General features: G+C 44.5%; 1 protein-coding gene across 1 annotated transcript in view; it reads left to right on the plus strand.

Annotated features, from left to right (window-relative positions):
• Positions 1–18,008, plus strand: part of LOC109880770 (arginine-glutamic acid dipeptide repeats protein-like) — a 53,558-nt gene extending 35,550 nt beyond the window's left edge. The window contains exon 6 of the mRNA XM_031794799.1: positions 17,826–18,008. Within this exon, the coding sequence (XP_031650659.1) occupies positions 17,826–17,951 (126 nt within the window). The 3' untranslated portion in view covers positions 17,952–18,008. The remainder of the gene's footprint in view (positions 1–17,825) is intronic.
• Positions 18,009–18,399: the final 391 nt, after the last annotated feature.

Raw genomic sequence — 18,399 nt, forward strand, 5'->3', positions numbered from 1 at the left:
TTGCCACCACCATGCTTCACCGCAGGGATGGTGCCAGGTTTCCTCCAGGCATGAAGCTTGGCGTTCAGACCACAGAGTTCAATCTTGGTTTCATCAGACCAGAGAATCTAGTTTCTCATGGTCTGAGAGTCTTTGAAGTGACTTTTGCTAAACTCCAAATGTGCTGTCATGTGCCTTTTACTGAGGAGTAGCTTCCGTCTGGCCACTCTATCATAAAGGTCTGATTGGTGGAGTGCTGCAGAGATGGTTGTCCTTCTGGAAGGTTCTTCCATCTCCACAGAAGAACTCTGGAGCTCTGTCAGAGTGACCATTAGTTTGTTGGTCACCTCCCTGACCAATGCCCTTCTTTCCCCGATTGCTCAGTTGGCCGGGCGGCCAGCTCTAGGAAGAGTCTTGGTGGTTCCAAACTCCTTCCATTTAACAATGATGGAGGCCACTGTGTTCTTGGGGACATTCAATGCTGCAGACATTTCTTGGTAACCTTCACCAGATTTGTGGCTCGACACAATCCTGTCTCGGAGCTCTACGGACAATTCCTTCAACCTCATGACTTGGTTTTTACTCTGACATACACTGTCAACTGTGGGACCTCATATAGACAGATGTGTCCCTTTTCCAAATCATGTCCAATCAATTGAATATACCACAGGTAGACTCCAATCAAGTTGTAGAAACATCTCAAGGATGATCAATGGAAACAGGATGTAGGAGTTAGGGATCAGAACAGAGACGGGAGGTGCGTGACAATTGTTAATTGTTGTTAGTTATCGAGTAGCTCTTTACTGATGCTGCTTATTAACCATTAACCTCTTAAATGTTAATCGTACTTTCGTTATAATTTAATTGTTTTATCAAGGTAATTCGCTTATAAATCAACTTATGTTTCATCAAATCGCTTCACCTCAGTGCTGTCTGACAGCCCCGTTTCCCTGCTTTAATTCAGTTGGACACAAATGACATTTCCATTGGCTGCTCGGCAGTCCCGCCGTGATGCTCATTCGCTGATCGGACTGTCCGTTAATTTGTGGCGGGAACGGGCTGCATAATGCTGTTGAACTATAAAGCTGACTACCGTGATTTATATCAATTTTTTTTATTTTATTTAAACGACCGCAATTTAAAGATGTGAAACAAAAACATAAAAATCATTTAGTTAGATAATAAATACAAAAACAAGGGAATATTCTGAGCTTTCTAACAGAATAATGCATTACATCAAATCAAATTGTATTTGTCACATGCGCCGAATACAACGTGTAGACCTTAAAGGGAAATGCTGAATACAACGTGTAGACCTTAAAGGGAAATGCTGAGTACAACGTGTAGACCTTAAAGGGAAATGCTGAATACAATGTGTAGACCTTAAAGGGAAATGATGAGTGCAACGTGTAGACCTTAAAGGGAAATGCCGAATACAACGTGTAGACCTTAAAGGGAAATGCTGAATACAACGTGTAGACCTTAAAGGGAAATGCTGAGTACAACGTGTAGACCTTAAAGGGAAATGCTGAGTACAACGTGTAGACCTTACAGTGAAATGCTGAGTACAACGTGTAGACCTTAAAGTGAAATGCTGAGTACAACGTGTAGACCTTAAAGGGAAATGCTGAGTACAACGTGTAGACCTTAAAGGGAAATTCTGAATAAAACGTGTAGACCTTAAAGGGAAATGCTGAGTACAACGTGTAGACCTTACAGTGAAATGCTGAGTACAACGTGTAGACCTTACAGTGAAATGCTGAGTACAACGTGTAGACCTTACAGTGAAATGCTGAGTACAACGTGTAGACCTTACAGTGAAATGCTGAGTACAACGTGTAGACCTTACAGTGAAATGCTGAGTACAACGTGTAGACCTTACAGTGAAATGCTGAGTACAACGTGTAGACCTTACAGTGAAATGCTGAGTACAACGTGTAGACCTTACAGTGAAATGCTGAGTACAACGTGTAGACCTTAAAGGGAAATGCTGAGTACAACGTGTAGACCTTACAGTGAAATGCTGAGTACAACGTGTAGACCTTACAGTGAAATGCTGAGTACAACGTGTAGACCTTAAAGGGAAATGCTGAGTAAAACGTGTAGACCTTACAGTGAAATGCTGAGTACAACGTGTAGACCTTAAAGGGAAATGCTGAGTACAACGTGTAGACCTTACAGTGAAATGCTGAGTACAACGTGTAGACCTTACAGTGAAATGCTGAGTACAACGTGTAGACCTTACAGTGAAATGCTGAGTACAACGTGTAGACCTTACAGTGAAATGCTGAGTACAACGTGTAGACCTTACAGTGAAATGCTGAGTACAACGTGTAGACCTTACAGTGAAATGCTGAGTACAACGTGTAGACCTTACAGGGAAATGCTGAGTACAACGTGTAGACCTTACAGTGAAATGCTGAGTACAACGTGTAGACCTTAAAGGGAAATGCTGAGTACAACGTGTAGACCTTACAGTGAAATGCTGAGTACAACGTGTAGACCTTACAGTGAAATGCTGAATACAACGTGTAGACCTTACAGTGAAATGCTGAGTACAACGTGTAGACCTTACAGTGAAATGCTGAATACAACGTGTAGACCTTACAGTGAAATGCTGAATACAACGTGTAGACCTTACAGTGAAATGCTGAGTACAACGTGTAGACCTTACAGTGAAATGCTGAGTACAACGTGTAGACCTTACAGTGAAATGCTGAGTACAACGTGTAGACCTTACAGGGAAATGCTGAGTACAACGTGTAGACCTTACAGTGAAATGCTGAGTACAACGTGTAGACCTTACAGTGAAATGCTGAGTACAACGTGTAGACCTTACAGTGAAATGCTGAGTACAACGTGTAGACCTTACAGTGAAATGCTGAGTACAACGTGTAGACCTTACAGTGAAATGCTGAGTACAACGTGTAGACCTTACAGTGAAATGCTGAGTACAACGTGTAGACCTTACAGGGAAATGCTGAGTACAACGTGTAGACCTTACAGTGAAATGCTGAGTACAACGTGTAGACCTTACAGTGAAATGCTGATACAACGTGTAGACCTTACAGTGAAATGCTGAATACAACGTGTAGACCTTACAGTGAAATGCTGAGTACAACGTGTAGACCTTACAGTGAAATGCTGAGTACAACGTGTAGACCTTACAGTGAAATGCTGAGTACAACGTGTAGACCTTACAGGGAAATGCTGAGTACAACGTGTAGACCTTACAGTGAAATGCTGAGTACAACGTGTAGACCTTACAGTGAAATGCTGAGTACAACGTGTAGACCTTACAGTGAAATGCTGAATACAACGTGTAGACCTTACAGTGAAATGCTGAATACAACGTGTAGACCTTACAGTGAAATGCTGAGTACAACGTGTAGACCTTACAGTGAAATGCTGAGTACAACGTGTAGACCTTACAGTGAAATGCTGAGTACAACGTGTAGACCTTACAGTGAAATGCTGAGTACAACGTGTAGACCTTACAGTGAAATGCTGAGTACAACGTGTAGACCTTACAGGGAAATGCTGAGTACAACGTGTAGACCTTACAGTGAAATGCTGAGTACAACGTGTAGACCTTAAAGGGAAATGCTGAGTACAACGTGTAGACCTTACAGTGAAATGCTGAGTACAACGTGTAGACCTTAAAGGGAAATGCTGAGTACAACGTGTAGACCTTACAGTGAAATGCTGAGTACAACGTGTAGACCTTACAGGGAAATGCTGAGTACAACGTGTAGACCTTAAAGGGAAATGCTGAGTACAACGTGTAGACCTTACAGTGAAATAACAATAAAAGACTATTTACGCTATCAACAATATAACAATATAACAATAGCGAGGCCATATACAGGGGGTACCAGAACAGAGTCAATGTGGAGGCTATATACAGGGAGTACCGGTACAGAGTCAATGTGGAGGCTATATACAGGGGGTACCAGAACAGAGTCAATGTGGAGGCTATATACAGGGAGTACCGGTACAGAGTCAATGTGGAGGCTATATACAGGGGGTATCGGTACAGAGTCAATGTGGAGGCTATATACAGGGGGTACCAGAACAGAGTCAATGTGGAGGCTATATACAGGGGGTACCAGAACAGAGTCAATGTGGAGGCTATATACAGGGGGTACCAGTACAGAGTCAATGTGGAGGCTATATACAGGGGGTACCAGTACAGAGTCAATGTGGAGGCTATATACAGGGGGTACCAGAACAGAGTCAATGTGGAGGCTATATACAGGGGGTACCGGTACAGAGTCAATGTGGAGGCTATATACAGGGGGTACCAGAACAGAGTCAATGTGGAGGCTATATACAGGGGGTACCGGTACAGAGTCAATGTGGAGGCTATATACAGGGGGTACCAGTTCAGAGTCAATGTGGAGGCTATATACAGGGGGGTACCAGTTCAGAGTCAATGTGGAGGCTATATACAGGGGGGTACCAGTTCAGAGTCCAATGTGGAGGCTATATACAGGGGGGTACCAGTTCAGAGTCAATGTGGAGGCTATATACAGGGGGTACCGGTTACAGAGTCAATGTGGAGGCTATATACAGGGGGTACCGGTACAGAGTCAATGTGGAGGCTATATACAGGGGGTACCGGTACAGAGTCAATGTGGAGGCTATATACAGGGGGTACCGGTACAGAGTCAATGTGGAGGCTATATACAGGGGGGTACCGGTACAGAGTCAATGTGGAGGCTATATACAGGGGGTACTGGTACAGAGTCAATGTGGAGGCTATATACAGGGGGGTACCAGAACAGAGTCAATGTGGAGGCCATATACAGGGTGTTACGGTACAGAGTCAATGTGGAGGCTATATACAGGGGGTACCAGAACAGAGTCAATGTGGAGGCCATATACAGGGTGTTACGGTACAGAGTCAATGTGGAGGCTATATACAGGGGGTACCAGTACAGAGTCAATGTGGAGGCTATATACAGGGGGTACTGGTACAGAGTCAATGTGGAGGCTATATACAGGGGGTACTGGTACAGAGTCAATGTGGAGGCTATATACAGGGGGTACCAGAACAGAGTCAATGTGGAGGCCATATACAGGGTGTTACGGTACAGAGTCAATGTGGAGGCTATATACAGGGGGTACCAGTACAGAGTCAATGTGGAGGCTATATACAGGGGGGTACCAGAACAGAGTCAATGTGGAGGCCATATACAGGGTGTTACGGTACAGAGTCAATGTGGAGGCTATATACAGGGGGTACCAGAACAGAGTCAATGTGGAGGCCATATACAGGGTGTTACGGTACAGAGTCAATGTGGAGGCTATATACAGGGGGTTACCAGAACAGAGTCAATGTGGAGGCCATATACAGGGGGGTACCAGAACAGAGTCAATGTGGAGGCTATATACAGGGGGTACCGGTACAGAGTCAATGTGGAGGCTATATACAGGGGGTACCAGAACAGAGTCAATGTGGAGGCTATATACAGGGGGTACCAGAACAGAGTCAATGTGGAGGCTATATACAGGGGGTACCGGTACAGAGTCAATGTGGAGGCTATATACAGGGGGTACCAGAACAGAGTCAATGTGGAGGCTATATACAGGGGGTACCAGAACAGAGTCAATGTGGAGGCTATATACAGGGGGTACTGGTACAGAGTCAATGTGGAGGCTATATACAGGGGGGTACCAGAACAGAGTCAATGTGGAGGCTATATACAGGGGGTACTGGTACAGAGTCAATGTGGAGGCTATATACAGGGGGTACCAGAACAGAGTCAATGTGGAGGCTATATACAGGGGGTACCAGAACAGAGTCAATGTGGAGGCTATATACAGGGGGTACTGGTACAGAGTCAATGTGGAGGCTATATACAGGGGGTACCAGAACAGAGTCAATGTGGAGGCTATATACAGGGGGTACCAGAACAGAGTCAATGTGGAGGCTATATACAGGGGGTACCAGAACAGAGTCAATGTGGAGGCTATATACAGGGGGGTACCAGAACAGAGTCAATGTGGAGGCTATATATAGGGGGTACTGGTACAGAGTCAATGTGGAGGCTATATACAGGGGGTACCAGAACAGAGTCAATGTGGAGGCTATATACAGGGGGTACCAGAACAGAGTCAATGTGGAGGCTATATACAGGGGGTACCAGAACAGAGTCAATGTGGAGGCCATATACAGGGGAGGTACCGGTACAGAGTCAATGTGGAGGCCATATACAGGGGGTACCAGAACAGAGTCAATGTGGAGGCTATATACAGGGGGTACCAGAACAGAGTCAATGTGGAGGCTATATACAGGGGGTACCGGTACAGAGTCAATGTGGAGGCTATATACAGGGGGTACCAGAACAGAGTCAATGTGGAGGCTATATACAGGGGGTACCAGAACAGAGTCAATGTGGAGGCTATATACAGGGGGTACCGGTACAGAGTCAATGTGGAGGCTATATACAGGGGGTACCAGAACAGAGTCAATGTGGAGGCTATATACAGGGGGTACCAGAACAGAGTCAATGTGGAGGCTATATACAGGGGGTACCGGTACAGAGTCAATGTGGAGGCTATATACAGGGGGTACCAGAACAGAGTCAATGTGGAGGCTATATACAGGGGGTACTGGTACAGAGTCAATGTGGAGGCTATATACAGGGGGTACTGGTACAGAGTCAATGTGGAGGCTATATACAGGGGGTACCAGAACAGAGTCAATGTGGAGGCTATATACAGGGGGTACTGGTACAGAGTCAATGTGGAGGCTATATACAGGGGGTACCAGAACAGAGTCAATGTGGAGGCTATATACAGGGGGTACCAGAACAGAGTCAATGTGGAGGCTATATACAGGGGGTACTGGTACAGAGTCAATGTGGAGGCTATATACAGGGGGTACCAGAACAGAGTCAATGTGGAGGCTATATACAGGGGGTACCAGAACAGAGTCAATGTGGAGGCTATATACAGGGGGTACCAGAACAGAGTCAATGTGGAGGCTATATACAGGGGGGTACCAGAACAGAGTCAATGTGGAGGCTATATATAGGGGGTACTGGTACAGAGTCAATGTGGAGGCTATATACAGGGGGTACCAGAACAGAGTCAATGTGGAGGCTATATACAGGGGGTACCAGAACAGAGTCAATGTGGAGGCTATATACAGGGGGTACCAGAACAGAGTCAATGTGGAGGCTATATACAGGGGGGTACCAGAACAGAGTCAATGTGGAGGCTATATACAGGGGGTACCGGTACAGAGTCAATGTGGAGGCTATATACAGGGGGGTACCGGTACAGAGTCAATGTGGAGGCTATATACAGGGGGTACCGGTACAGAGTCAATGTGGAGGCTATATACAGGGGGGTACCAGAACAGAGTCAATGTGGAGGCTATATACAGGGGGGTACCAGAACAGAGTCAATGTGGAGGCTATATACAGGGGGGTACCAGAACAGAGTCAATGTGGAGGCCATATACAGGGGGGTACCGGTACAGAGTCAATGTGGAGGCCATATACAGGGGGGTACCAGAACAGAGTCAATGTGGAGGCCATATACAGGGGGGTACCAGAACAGAGTCCGTGGTAGTCGAGGTAATTGAGGTAATATGTACATGTAGGTAGCAGAGTGACTTTACATATATACTAACAGAGAGTAGCAGCAGTGTAGAGGGGGGGGGGGAGGAATGTAAATAGTCTGGGTAGCCATTTGATTAACTGTTCATGAGTCTTATGGCCTGGAGGTAGAAGCCTCTTGGACCTAGACTTTGGGCTCCGGTTCCACTTACCGTGCGGTAGCAGAGAGAACAGGATATGACTGGGGTGGCTGGAGTCTTTGACCATTTCTAGGACCTTCCTCTGACACCGTTTGGTATAGAGGTCCTGGATGGCAGGAAGCTTGGCCTCAGTGATGTACTGGGCCTTTCGCGCTACCCTCTGTAGTGCCTTGCGGTCGGAGGCCGAGCAGTTGCCATACCAGGGCAGTGATGCTCTCGATGGTGCAACTGTAGAACCTTTTGAAGATCTGAGGACCCATGCCAAATCTTTTCAGTCTCCTGAGGGGGAATAGGTTTTGTCGTGCCCTCTTCACGACTGTCTTGGTGTGTTTGGACCATGTTAGTTTGTTGGCGATGTGGACGCCAAGGAACTTGAAGGTCTCAACTACTAGGGTTCATCACATGTTTTATACAATAGTCATCCACTTTTAAATACATCACGCTAAATTAATATCGCACACACTAACTGTGCTGTAGTCGTACTGTAGAGCCTCCTTCCTCAGTATGGTCAGTAGGCTTTATATGTACAGCTTAATACACACTATTATAATAACATCTCAATTAGCTTGACTTCATAGTGAAATCTAAGCCCTGATTCGTCAATTCTTCTGAAGAAGTCAAAAGGTTAAATGACTAACCATGTATGGATTGTAATGTAGAGAGGAGTGTGGAAGAGAGATGCCCCCCCCCCCCCCTCCTGTGTGTGAAGGTAGGATGACGATGACCCAACACACAGGATAGGAATGTGCCTCTCTCTCACCTATTATAGCTGGCTCCATCTGCTGGCTAATCAACTACCTCACCTCCACACTCATCATGCCGGTCATCTAGCTGGCCGGACAGTCAGCCCCTTCCCAGATGCAGGTTATTCCACACAGCATTATAACAGAGCATTCGGATGTCTTTATCTACTCTGATAAGGAGTCAGTCTGTGGTAGGTTAGCAGCTACCGGGGAAACAGCTCCATGGCTCTAAACTGCCACCAAAACACTTGCGTTTGCGACCATTTGATGTGGCAGTGAGAGACAAATGTTTTATTGGTCGCTTGGGTGCCAGCGATTTTTTTATATCTATTTTTTAAGCTAGTCACAGTAGTTTTGGGTTCACAATTAGCTATTTTAAATTATTTATTCAAACAATGTGCAATTGACCAAAAATAAACCAGTTTCTACCTGTTCCTGTTTCGCTGTCGGCTGCTGTGTGAGAGCCACGCAGAGACACGGAGAGAGCCACACCCTTTTCCCCACTGTGACACGGAGAGAGCCACGCCCTTTACCCACTGTGACACGGAGAGAGCCACGCCCTCTACCCACTGTGACACGGAGAGAGCCACGCCCTCTACCCACTGTGACACGGAGAGAGCCACACCCTTTTCCCCACTGTGACACGGAGAGAGCCACGCCATTTACCCACTGTGACACGGAGAGAGCCACGCCCTTTACCCACTGTGACACGGAGAGAGCCACGCCCTCTACCCACTGTGACACGGAGAGAGCCACGCCCTCTACCCACTGTGACACGGAGAGAGCCACACCCTTTTCCCCACTGTGACACGGAGAGAGCCACGCCCTTTACCCACTGTGACACGGAGAGAGCCACGCCCTCTACCCACTGTGACACGGAGAGAGCCACGCCCTCTACCCACTGTGACACGGAGAGAGCCACGCCCTCTACCCACTGTGACACGGAGAGAGCCACGCCATTTACCCACTGTGACACGGAGAGAGCCACGCCCTTTACCCACTGTGACACGGAGAGAGCCACGCCCTCTACCCACTGTGACACGGAGAGAGCCACACCCTTTTCCCCACTGTGACACATAGAGAGCCACGCCCTTTTCCCCACTGTGACACGGAGAGAGCCACGCCCTTTACCCCACTGTGACACGGAGAGAGCCACGCCCTTTACCCACTGTGACACGGAGAGAGCCACGCCCTTTTCCCCACTGTGACACGGAGAGAGCCACACCCTTTACCCACTGTGACACGGAGAGAGCCACGCCCTCTACCCACTGTGACACGGAGAGAGCCACGCCCTTTTCCCCACTGTGACACGGAGAGAGAGCCACGCCCTCTACCCACTGCGACACGGAGGAGAGAGAGGTGCATTCTAATAAACACAACCAAATGGCCTTTGCTCAAAATGCAATTGCGGGAAAAATACTATTTTCAAAGCATCTACTGTTCCAGTTACAGAGAGGATAATCACATCCTACCGGACAGAAATGTAAGCACATCATGTGTTGTTGGTTTCATGAGATGAAATAAAAGATCCCTGAAATGTTCCATATGCACAAAGCTTTTAAGGGAGTGTGCAATTGGCATTCTGACTGCAGACATGTCCAACAGAGCTGTTTGCAAGAGAATTGAGTGTTCATTTCTCTACCATAAGCCGCCTCCAATGTCTTTTTAGAGATTTTGGCTGTACATTCAACCGGCTTCAGAAAACCGCAGACCGCGTGTAGCCATGCTAACCCAGGACCTCCACATCTGGCTTCTTCTCCTGCGGGATCGTCTGAGAAGGTGGACAGGGAGGTGCTCAGGAGAATTTCTGTCTGTAATAAAGCCGTTTTGTCGGGGAAATACTCATTCTAATTGGCTGGGCCTGGCTCCCCAGTGGGTGGGCCAAGTCATGTGAAATCCATAGAATATGCACTGTAACTCCGATAACATCTTTGGCTTACATCAAGTAGACTGTATAAGCCTAGGTCTGGAACGGTTTTGTTAGGACATTACATGTACTGGTAGCCATGTAGGCTAATTCATTCATCTATTTAGCAACATGATCATATTTAGAGTTAGCAATCTAGCTAAGTGTTTTGACTTCCCACTTTGTCGGGTGGTGATCATTCATAGTCTACTGTTTTAGTTGTCTGTCTTGACACTGTTGATAGTCTACAAAAAGACAACTTGTTTTCATCCTGGCTGTCGCACTGTAGACATTATCATCCTGGCTGCCGCACTGTAGACATTATCATCCTGGCTGTCGCACTGTAGACATTATCATCCTGGCTGTCGCGTTGTAGACATTATCATCCTGGCTGTCGCGCTGATGACATTATCATCCTGGCTGTCACGCTGTAGACATTATCATCCTGTATGTCGCACTGTAGACATTATCATCCTGGCTGTCGCACTGTAGACATTATCATCCTGGCTGTCGCACTGTAGACATTATCATCATGGCTGTCTCGCTGTAGACATTATCATCATGGCTGTCGCGCTGTAGACATTATCATCCTGGATGTCGCACTGTAGACATTATCATTCTGGCTGTCACGGTGTAGACATTATCATCCTGGCTGTCGCATTGTAGACATTATCATCCTGGTTGTCGCACTGTAGACATTATCATCCTGGTTGTCGCTGTCGCACTGTGGACATTATCATCCTGGCTGTCGCACTGTAGACATTATCATCCTGGCTGTCGCACTGTAGACATTATCATTCTGGCTGTCGCACTGTAGACATTATCATCCTGGCTGTCGCACTGTAGACATTATCATCCTGGCTGTCGCACTGTAGACATTATCATCCTGGCTGTCGCACTGTTGACATTATCATCATGGCTGTCGCACTGTAGACATTATCATCCTGGCTGTCGCACTGTAGACATTATCATCCTGGCTGTCGCACTGTAGACATTATCATCCTGGCTGTCGCACTGTAGACATTATCATCCTGGCTGTCGCACTGTAGACATTATCATCCTGGATGTCGCACTGTAGACATTATCATCCTGGCTGTCGCACTGTAGACATTATCATCCTGGATGTCGCACTGTAGACATTATCATCCTGGCTGTCGCACTGTAGACATTATCTTCCTGGATGTCGCACTGTAGACATTATCATCCTGGATGTCGCACTGTAGACATTATCGTCCTGGATGTCGCACTGTAGACATTATCATCCTGGATGTCGCACTGTAGACATTATCATCATGGCTGTCGCACTGTAGACATTATCATCCTGGATGTCGCACTGTAGACATTATCATCCTGGATGTCGCACTGTAGACATTATCTCTTTTTAATCTTTATTTTTTTATTAGATGTAAAATCGTTTTTTAAATGACAAGCCTACTTGTAAAAAAGAATCATGCAATGCAATTTTAAAGAATAGATTAATGTCTTACATTGCTAAATTATATCATACAGATATTTAATACATTGTTAATTAATAGCCAAATGTAGCCTATTACTAGCTGAGTATAGAGAGAAAACATGCATTTATTAACTGCCAGAGAGAGAAAACAGTTACCGTTGAACCCTGAGTGAATCTATCCAAATCAATGTAGGAACACAAGGCCATGGCTAATTTACAGGATGGTCATTATCAGCCTGGTTCTATATGGAATACAGCTACATTATGAGGTCATTATTAGCCTGGTTCTGTATGGAATACGCCTACATTATGTGGTCATTATTAGCCTGGTTCTGTATGGAATACATTATGTGGTCATTATCAGCCTGGTTCTAATATGGAATACGGCTACATTATGTGGTCATTATCAGCCTGGTTCTGTATGGAATACGGCTACATTATGTGGTCATTATCAGCCTGGTTCTATATGGAATACAGCTACATTATGTGGTCATTATCAGCCTGGTTCTGTATGGAATACGGCTACATTATGTGGTCATTATCAGCCTGGTTCTGTATGGAATACAGCTACATTATGTGGTCATTATCAGCCTGGTTCTGTATGGAATACAGCTACATTATGTGGTCATTATCAGCCTGGTTCTGTATGGAATACGGCTACATTATGTGGTCATTATCAGCCTGGTTCTATATGACCAAATTATGTGCTGGTGCCATCAACTGAAAAGGTTGTCTACAGCCCAGAGCTTGTCATTTAATTTACTACATTTGGAACTTGTGTTATGATGTTTTAGTCTGATAGCGTGTCCTCTACAGTAGTGTTTCCCAGCCTTTTCCATTCCGGCGATCAAGTAAGTAAGTAAATCAACAGTTTAATCTCTGGATTTCTTCATGTATTTAAATGGGATGTGAATCAGTTCCTGTAGTACAGTAAAGACAACTGTCAGTCTTTTCAACGTCTCCATTCCTGTCTAAAGCTCTTGAGGACAACCAATAACGGACTCCTGTAACATAACATATCTCGGTGATCAAATCTAGTCCATTTTAGCAGTGACTCTAGTATATTATATAGTATTATAAAAGTAATTTAACATTGCTTATAATACCTTTAATACTCCCAGCTGCTGTTTTCAGGAAGAACAAATACTTCCAAAATAAAAGAATCAAATAACCAACATGCAGCATCCCTGTCGACCGCAGGTTGTAACCACTGATCTCCAGATGATTACAGTTTCAGGTTATTACACAGTGTTCAACGGAGCGTTCAGCTGTCCTCATTTTGCTTTCAGACAAAGCCTCTGGTAGAGTTGGTAACTGCTTCAGTCGGGGGAATAACTTTAAGAAGGGATTTGCCACATATAGAATTCTGTTACTATATGTTCACGAAGGGGACTTGTTTGGTGTTGTTGTTGTTTGTGTTCAACTGTTGTCGTTTGTGTTCAACTGTTGTCGTTTGTGTTCAACTGTTGTCGTTTTGTGTTCAACTGTTGTCGTTTGTGTTCAACTGTTGTCGCTTGTGTTCAACTGTTGTCGCTTGTGTTCAACTGTTGTCGCTTGTGTTCAACTGTTGTCGCTTGTGTTCAACTTTGTCGCTTGTGTTCAAGTCAGGGCTAATGTAGTTAATCACTGCAGCTTCTGCAGAAATATAAATTATAAGTTGTTGTCTTTTACTTATTGCAATAGACGTCTTCTTTTTTTGTGTAATAATGGCCACAGATTGTCCAGTTTTTATTTTGCAACTGTTGACTTCCTGTGTTGGGGGGGGGGGGGGGGGGGGGGGAGAATAACCTGTTAGCTACATCTGTGAAATTCTTCTTCTTTCCCTGACCAGAGCAGACCTGAGTGGGTAAACAATCTGTGGTTACATAACGCTGGCTACATGAAAACAGCCTGCTATCAAACACATACAGGACTCACAGGAAGTCCACGCCTGCTTTTACCTCTCACTTGTCTCCTTTTACTGTTGCCAACACCTTGCTTTACACACATTGTTCCTCCCTTCCTCCCTCTTGCTCCCTCTCTCCTCCCTGTGTGTGTGTGTGTGTGTTCACTCCAAGCCCCTGAGATGCTGTAGCTTCCTCTTAATGGCAGGCAGAAGGCAGTGGCTTTGAGGGTTGTAATGAAAACAGGGAAGGTTGTGATTTGGACCGGGTCAGTGTAGATACATGGACTGTGAAGGCTAGAGAACCCATAAAGCTTTAACAGTCCTCACATCACAACAGGCTAGAGGGAGCTGAGTAGATGCTGCCAGAGTAGAAATCCGGGTCGTGCCAGAGTAGAAATCGATCCAGGTTTTCCAGCCTGCTGCCGACCAGAGGCTCTCTAGGGCTCCACTCCACTGGGCTCCTGTGCCGCTCCAGGTTTTCATGGCTGCTGCCGACCAGAGGCTCTCTAGGGCTCCACTCCACTGGGCTCCTGTGCCGCTCCAGGTTTTCAAGGCTGCTGCCGACCAGAGGCTCTCTTGCAGAAAGATCACATGTAAAGCTGTCCCCTTTGTAGTGGGAGAGCACAGAGTGACAAGCTATTTCTTGCTTGTAAAAAAAAAAGCCCATTTGTTCCTTCAGAGACCTTGTGGATTTGCCCCCTCTGATTTTTCCTGTATTACCTGTGGCTTGCCGTAGAGCATTGTGGAGTGTTTCTCCCCGGGACTTGAACACGTTTTTCTCTGGAGTTACTTGGTTGGAGAGAGACGTTGTCTGAGATTATTAACTGGAGAAAGGTACGGGAGTGGGGAGCAGGGCTTGCCTGCCTCGGGAAGCTGAAAGTAAATGTGTTGGTAGTCTGCTTCGCTTTGCCGTGAATGTTTTCAGCCTCCCTCCTTCTGCTTTTTATGGCTCGCATCTCTTAAAGGAGAAGAAATAATGAAATACATTTAGGTTTGTCTTTTTAACCTATTTAATGTTATATTCTTTTTTCTTTTCTTTTTTGACTGGTTTTGTTGTTGTGAGATGTTGAGATTCAATTCTTTCTCATTTTTTTGTTTTTATGTAAAAAAAAATCTAAAATGGTGGTTGTTGTGAAGTGGAGAAACATGTCATTTTCCTTCATCCTGTCACTGTAGATTTTTTTTTAATTATAATTTTGTTCCATGTTCTTTATTTGCTCTGACTGTGCAAGTGCATTATTGTGTAAGTGCTGTATTCTCTTCAGAGCAAAACGGTCTGTTGTATTTAGGAATGAATTGGTTGTGGTAAACACACAGTGTAAGGAAATGCTTTTGCCATTATACAGAAGTTATTGAAGTTGGAGTTTTTGGGGGGGTGCTTTGAACTTTTGCTCTGTAAGACTCCGATGTTGTTCTCCCTGAATCTGATGTTGTTCTCCCTGAATCTGATGTTGTTCTCCCTGAATCTGATGTTGTTCTCCCTGAATCTGATGTTGTTCTCCCTGAATCTGATGTTGTTCTCCCTGAATCTGATGTTGTTCTCCCTGAATCTGATGTTGTTCTCCCTGAATCTGATGTTGTTCTCCCTGAATCTGATGTTATTCTCCCTGAATCTGATGTTATTCTCCCTGAATCTGATGTTATTCTCCCTGAATCTGATGTTGTTCTCCCTGAATCTGATGTTGTTCTCCCTGAATCTGATGTTGTTCTCCCTGAATCTGATGTTGTTCTCCCTGAATCTGATGTTGTTCTCCCTGAATCTGATGTTGTTCTCCCTGAATCTGATGTTGTTCTCCCTGAATCTGATGTTGTTCTCCCTGAATCTGATATTGTTCTCCTGAATCTGATGTTGTTCTCCCTGATCTGATGTTGTTCTCACCTGAATCTGATGTTTATTCTCCCCTGAATCTGATGTTATTCTCCCTGAATCCTGATGTTATTCTCCCTGAATCTGATGTTACTTCTCCCTGAATCCTGATGTTGTTCTCCCTGATTCTGATGTTATTCTCCCTGAATCTGATGTTATTCTCCCTGAATCTTGATGTTGTTCTCCCTGAATCTGATGTTATTCTCCCTGAATCTGATGTTATTCTTCCCTGAATCTGATGTTTGTTCTCCCTGAATTCTGACTGTTGTTCTCCGCCTTGATCTGATGTTGTTCTCCCTGAATCTGAATGTTGTTCTCCAAGAATCTGATGTTATTCTCCCTGATCTGATGTTATTCCTCCTGAATGCTGATGTTGTTCTCCCCATGAATCTGATGCTTGTTCTCCTGAATTGATGTTGTCTCCCCTGAATCTGATGTTATTCTCCCTGAATCTGATGTTGTTCTCCCTGAATCTGATGTTATTCTCCTGAATCTGATGTTTCTCCCTGAATCTGATGTTGTTCTCCCTGAATCTGATGTTGTTCTCCCTGAATCTGATTGTTGTTCTCCCTGAATCTGATGTTATTCTCCCTGAATCTGATGTTATTCTCCCTGAATCTGATGTTATTCTCCCTGAATCTGATGTTGTTCTCCCTGAATCTGATGTTGTTCTCCCTGAATCTGATGTTGTTCTCCCTGAATCTGATGTTGTTCTCCCTGAATATGATGTTGTTCTCCCTGAATCTGATGTTGTTCTCCCTGAATCTGATGTTGTTCTCCCTGAATCTGATGTTGTTCTCCCTGAATCTGATGTTGTTCTCCCTGAATCTGATGTTGTTCTCCCTGAATCTGATGTTATTCTCCCTGAATCTGATGTTATTCTCCCTGAATCTGATTTATTCTCCCTGAATCTGATGTTATTCTCCCTGAATCTGATGTTTTCTCTCCCTGAATCTGATGTTGTTCTCCCTGAATCTGATGTTATTCTCCCTGAATCTGATGTTATTCTCCCTGAATCTGATGTTATTCTCCCTGAATCTGATGTTATTCTCCCTGAATCTGATGTTATTCTCCCTGAATCTGATGTTATTCTCCCTGAATCTGATGTTATTCTCCCTGAATCTGATGTTATTCTCCCTGAATCTGATGTTATTCTCCCTGAATCTGATATATTCTCCCTGAATCTGATGTTATTCTCCCTGAATCTGATATTATTCTGTGATTTATGTAACAATAGATTTCCGTAGCTGCTGTTTTCAACCCACATGAAACGGCATAAGTATAATCTGTTTCTGTGTCTGCTTGAGTTAGTCATTTCCTCTGTATTGTGTCCTGACACAGCTGTGCTCTGTCGCTGTGCTCTGTAGCTGTGCTCTGTAGCTGTGCTCTGTAGCTGTGCTCTGTAGCTCTTGTAGTTGTGCTCTGTAGCTCTTGTAGCTGTGCTCTGTAGCTGTGCTCTGTAGCTGTGCTCTGTAGCTCTGTAGCAGTGCTCTGTGACTGCTCTGTAGCTGTGCTCTGTAGCTGTGCTCTGTAGCTCTGTCGCTGTGCTCTGTAGCGCTGTAGCTGTGCTCTGTAGCTGTGCTCTGTAGCTCTGTCGCTGTGCTCTGTAGCTCTGTCGCTGTGCTCCGTCGCTGTGCTCTGTAGCTCTGTAGCTGTGCTCTGCAGCTGTGCTCTGTAGCTCTGTAGCTGTGCTCTGTAGCTGTGCTCTGTAGCTGTGCTCTGTAGCTGTGCACTGTAGCTGTGTAGCTGTGCTCTGTAGCTGTGCTCTGTAGCTCTTTAGCTGTGCTCTGTAGCTGTGCTCTGTAGTGCTGTAGCTGTGCTCTGTAGCTGTGCTCTGTAGCTGTGCTCTGTAGCTCTTTAGCTGTGCTCTGTAGCTGTGCTCTGTAGTGCTGTAGATGTGCTCTATAGCTGTGCTCTAAAGCTGTGCTCTATAGCTGTGCTCTGTAGCTGTGCTCTAAAGCTGTGCTCTATAGCTGTGCTCTGTAGCTGTGCTCTGTAACTCTGTAGCTGTGCAGCGCTTTTTTTTTACAGATTACCATCAAACTCTCAAACCAACCACAGAACTAACAAAAGAAAAACAATGTTTTGTTGTGGCCTGGAACCAGTGTGGCTAGTTGCATTTTCTTTGACTGTACAGTTATCAGTGTTGCTGATTCTGATCTGTAAGGATGGCAGCTAATGGTTGGTCTTTCTCTTCTTTCTTGTTTTCTTGTTTCAGAAGCGGTTCATTAAAGGGCTCAGACAGTACGGCAAGAACTTCTTCAAGATTCGTAAAGAGCTGCTACCCAACAAGGAAACGGTAAATCACTTATTTTTTTCCCCCTCCTCTGGGGTTATATTTTAGACCGTGGCTCTGTTGAATCCGTGTGTGCGTGTGTTACTGTACAGATTTGGAACATGTTTATTTTGGTTGCAGCAGTAACATGATAATAATAATGATAATAATAATAATGATAATAATGATAATAATGATAATAATGATAATGATAATAATAATAATGATAATAATAATAATGATAATGGTAATGATGGTAATAATAATAATGATAATAATAATAATGATAATAATGATCAAACATTCAAAACATGGCTCAGATTAAATGTTATTATTATTATCATTATTATTATTGGATATTATTATCATTATTATTATTGGATATTATTATTATTATTGGATATTATTATCATTATTATTATCATTATTATTATTGGATATTATTATCATTATTATTATCATTATTATTATTGGATATTATTATTATTATTATTGGATATTATTATCATTATTATTA

The sequence above is a fragment of the Oncorhynchus kisutch genome, linkage group LG17, assembly GCF_002021735.2.
Source record: "Oncorhynchus kisutch isolate 150728-3 linkage group LG17, Okis_V2, whole genome shotgun sequence".
NCBI lineage: Eukaryota > Metazoa > Chordata > Actinopteri > Salmoniformes > Salmonidae > Oncorhynchus > Oncorhynchus kisutch.